This window comes from Grammomys surdaster, unplaced genomic scaffold (assembly GCF_004785775.1).
Source record: "Grammomys surdaster isolate TR1022 unplaced genomic scaffold, NIH_TR_1.0 126124, whole genome shotgun sequence".
In the NCBI taxonomy this organism is placed as follows: domain Eukaryota; kingdom Metazoa; phylum Chordata; class Mammalia; order Rodentia; family Muridae; genus Grammomys; species Grammomys surdaster.
This window is the reverse complement of record NW_021620932.1, coordinates 4,451,896-4,456,211: the sequence shown is the minus strand read 5'-3', so window position 1 is coordinate 4,456,211 and position 4,316 is coordinate 4,451,896. Positions and strand designations below refer to the sequence as shown.

The following is a 4,316-nucleotide window of genomic DNA, read 5'->3' as shown; positions in this document are numbered from 1 at the left end:
TGGGAACAAATAATGCATGAAGCAATTCAAAACTAGTGAATTTGTATCAGAGGAAGTAACATGGAAAAAGAAACCCACAAAATTAAAGGAAATATTAGTACATTTTATGCAAATACACACATGTAGAAATGTACACAAACACATGCATACATACATACAATGTACATACATACACTTACACACATACATACACATACGTATATACACACACACACACTCACATACACACACATTAAACAAGTCAATACCCTCATCAAATTTTCTAGAAATTAAATGAAAAAAGACACACTTGTAAAAGCAAATGCTCTATCATTTATTAACTATCTTTATAATTTACATGGACATATATTAATGATGTTACATAAAAGTTCCATGTTTTACTTAGGAACACTTACAAACATTTTGCTTAAAATAATGTGCATATCAATGTAAGATGTTTGAAAATAGGGAATGCAAACTTGTAGTTAGTCATCCTTCTAGTTGTTATCATAACCATCCCAATTTAATGAGTTGGAAATTTTGTCTCAAAATTCTAAGTTTTGCTTTTAAGAACAAAATTCTAAGGGACGTCAGCATGCAGCAGGTATATTAACATTCAGAATAACTAGCATCCATGCTTATACTGAACTCTGTATGAGGCAAATGCCCAGAGCTGTAGTGAATCTTTGGCTCAGTGTGTTGACAATGCAAAGCGATGTGGCAAGCTTTATGAAAAGTCCTTTTTTGTTTGCCAGTTCCAGACTGATGACACAGTTGTAATAAAATCCAGTCATCATATTGGATACAATATGCAGCCTTGATTAGCAGGGCAGTTGGTTTCTGAATGCAAGAGACAATCATATGTCTCTCTAATTGTTTTCATAGCTGAGGAAAATGAGAAAGAAGCATATTTGTCTCAACAAAACATTCCGCTTCTTGGTATCATCACATTCGATTAGAAAAGCATAAAATCATTGAGATTTTTTGAGATGAAATATTATAACTTCTACTCTTGGCAGCCTCTTGGGTATCCTCACAAATTATAAGAACAACTGAGTGGTTAGTCATTAAGTAACTATCTATATCACAATTATGTGTCCCTTTTGATAAACCAGCCTTTGGTAACTCTAGTTATTGTATGCTACGATGCAAAACATTATCAATAACCATTCCTGAACTAATTAACTATTGGCCAGCTGTTGTGTCTGATGTTCTCTTTTTTCTATAATTCTGTTTGATCTTTTACTGCTTTTGGCACCAGCAGGTAAATCTATAAAAATCCTGTTCCTGAGAAGTTCTTGTCTCAGGAAGTTCTTTCTCATTCTTACCACATGATATAAAACAACCACAGTAGCAAAGAAAATCCCTCCGAACAGTATATAAATCCATCAAGGTTGCTTGATGACAACTACACAGGCACCTGCTCTCCCAATATTCAGTGAAGCCATCTGTTGAAAAAAGATGAAACAGGGGACAAAGGTTCCTGTCATTGAAGTGTACATAGGCTATAGTATATTTTAAAATCATATACATGAAAACCATGAATAAATATGCTTACATTATCCCACTACAACCACAGAGAGTACAATGCAGGAAAATTACTGAAAATTCTACTCTAAAAAAGCAATTACTTTTCTATTAAGATAATAAAATATGCAATAACTCAAAAATTTCTAACAAAAGAAGTAGTGTTTGAGTGAAATGAATTTGAAATAGAAAAGTTTCCAACAATGTTTTCTTTCATGAACACATTTGTTATGTTTCATTATAGTAGTTACGATCGTGCTATCACTGTGAAGTTATTTCCAGAGATACCATAAGAAGTTCAAGGAATTATTTATTCATTTTAGGCACAGAAAACTCCCAAAAAAGTATCTTCATGAGTAATTCATAATTACAGAATTGCTATACTGCTTATTAATGTGAACATGGAGAGTTTACAAATATAAATCTTGAATATAAAAATTGTTAGACACATTAAACATATTTCAAAATTGTTCTAATCAAATGTATATTTGAAGTAATCTATAGATTTATAACTGGGTTATATTTTTGCATACGGTTTTCTTAGAATATCAGGTACATCAGAAATGATAGTACATCATTTCAAATTAGAAAATAACAAACCCAAAGATAAAATAGTTAACAATCAAACGTCTTCATATAATCTACATTAAATTATTTACTGAGAAACAATATTTTAAAGCTTCTAAATATGGAAATGAAATTCTTTGTCTACTAATTATTTAATTATCTCTATTACTGATCATCATCCCCCAGAATATTTAAAAATAAAACCTCATATAATTTCTTTTATCCTTTTATGTAATAAATTATTTGCAAAAGCAAATTTAATGTAGTATTGCTTTTTGTAAAGGATTATTGTCTAAAATGTGAAGAGGAAGAGGATGTACATCAGTAATATACTTTGTTCCTGAAGAACACTTAGTAAACTATATTTCATATTAAACTATTGTGGGCCACAGAGAGAGAGAGAGAGAGAGAGACTTAGAAGACACACTAGCCTGACAATGTTTCTTTTTTTTTTTTTTTTTTTTTTTTTGGTTTTTTTGAGACAGAGTTTTTCTGTGTAGTCCTGGCTGTCTTGGAACTCACTCTGTAGACCAGGCTGGTCTCGAACTCAGAAATCTGTCTACCTCTGTCTCCCAAGTGTTGGGATTAATGGCATGTGTTACCACCACCCAGCTACCGACCTCACGGAATATTACCACACCACATGCTCTCCCTGCAGCCCTTCTTGCACACTGGCATGCTGGTAAATCTCTTTTACACAGAAGCCTACAACTCCCCCGCTACTATTAAGGCAAAGTAAACAAACAAGTTACAATCTGACTCTCTTATCAAACTTCTATGTTTTTCGCTTTAAACTTTTCTTCAAAGTTAGCCTTTCTTTTCTCTAAAAAAAACAAAAGGGGGGATGCCTTGTCTTCTAACAGGCCCCTTCCCCCACAGATTTTAAGCCCTTCATTAATAATTTTCTCCCATACAGGGTTACCTACAACAACAGTGTTTGTACTTTTCAACCAAAAATTTTTTGCTCTTTGTTTAAATGTCTCCCTTTCACTCATGATATATTCTCAACATTATTTTCAACTTTTAAAATTTCTTCAAGGTTTGAAAGTCATCTAAATTTACTTCCAAAGGTTAAATCAACATTCTGATCACCACCACCTTTCAGCTTTTAATTAACAACTAATTTTCCTTCACAGACAAACTGTGGATGTCTACCCCAGATGTTATTAACACAATGTTTTCTCCTTCAGCCATCCAATTTCCTCAGACACCTTTGACTTTCCAAGAGTGATTCAATACTCACCTTTCAGACATCTCCCTGCTAGAGATGCTGCTTCCCTGTGATTATATCCACAGATCCAACAGAGACAAGCTGCCTACATCTCGACAGACTACAGACTCCAGAGATGAGCTGATGCCGAGACAGCACCATCTCCTGAAACCTGACAAACTGCCTTCTCCCAGTCATCTCGTCTGACTGAAGACCCAGAGATACTTGCTACCAGCTACAGATGAACTCTTGCCAAAGTCACATAGCCGAAGTGATGTGTTAGTGAAAAAATTATAATGTCTATTTAGATTAATCAGATGTCATTACTCTCAAATTGTACAATTTGTATTTCATTGATTGGATGACTCCTTCTTTTCCCAACCCCAACCCTCAATTTCCATTACCCTTGGTTTGGTTATGCTACACCCCTGACCTGTGTGGTGTTTTCTTTTGACTTCCTCACCCAAAATTTTCATCACAGGTGACACCTCTCCTAAGAGAGAGAATTGTGAGACAGTGAGCTGTAGAGGCCAGAAAGCCTGGTGATAAGGCCCTAAAAGCCCCGAGTGCTAGTCTCTGAGACTAGCCTCACTCGGTAGGTGCTTTGGGCCTTCCCAAGCATTCTGACTCTCTCAGCTTTAGCTTCCACAATCCCTCCCACAGAGAGACACACATGAGAGTCACTTGTCACATGACTCCACCTTCAGAGGTGCCCCCCTTTTTTATAAAAAAATAAAGGGTGGGATGTGGGACACAGAGAGAGAGAGAGAGAGAGAGAGAGAGAGAGAGAGACAGAGAGAGAGACAGAGAGACAGAGAGAGACAGAGAGACAGAGACAGAGACAGAGACAGAGACAGATGTATCTTAAGACTTAGAAGACACACTAGCCTGGCAATGTTTTCTTTGGAGACTTTTGCAAAAAGAAAAAGAGAAACTAAACAAGCAACAGAGAAGCAAAGGGAATAGCATCTACAAAGGAACTCTCGTTTGCAAACTGGACTCATCGTGATGAACTTGTAAACCCAAACCATTA

General features: G+C 35.5%; 1 protein-coding gene across 2 annotated transcripts in view; it reads right to left on the bottom strand.

The window, feature by feature from the left end:
- Window positions 1-300: 300 nt before the first annotated feature.
- Window positions 301-4,316, bottom strand: part of Klhl1 (kelch like family member 1) — a 350,430-nt gene continuing 346,414 nt past the window's right edge. Inside the window, exon 11 of one of the 2 annotated variants that reach the window (XM_028756561.1) lies at window positions 301-1,427. In XM_028756561.1, coding sequence (XP_028612394.1) covers window positions 1,368-1,427 — 60 coding nt within the window. In that variant the 3' untranslated portion in view covers window positions 301-1,367. The remainder of the gene's footprint in view (window positions 1,428-4,316) is intronic. The other variant, XM_028756563.1, reaches the window with a different exon arrangement.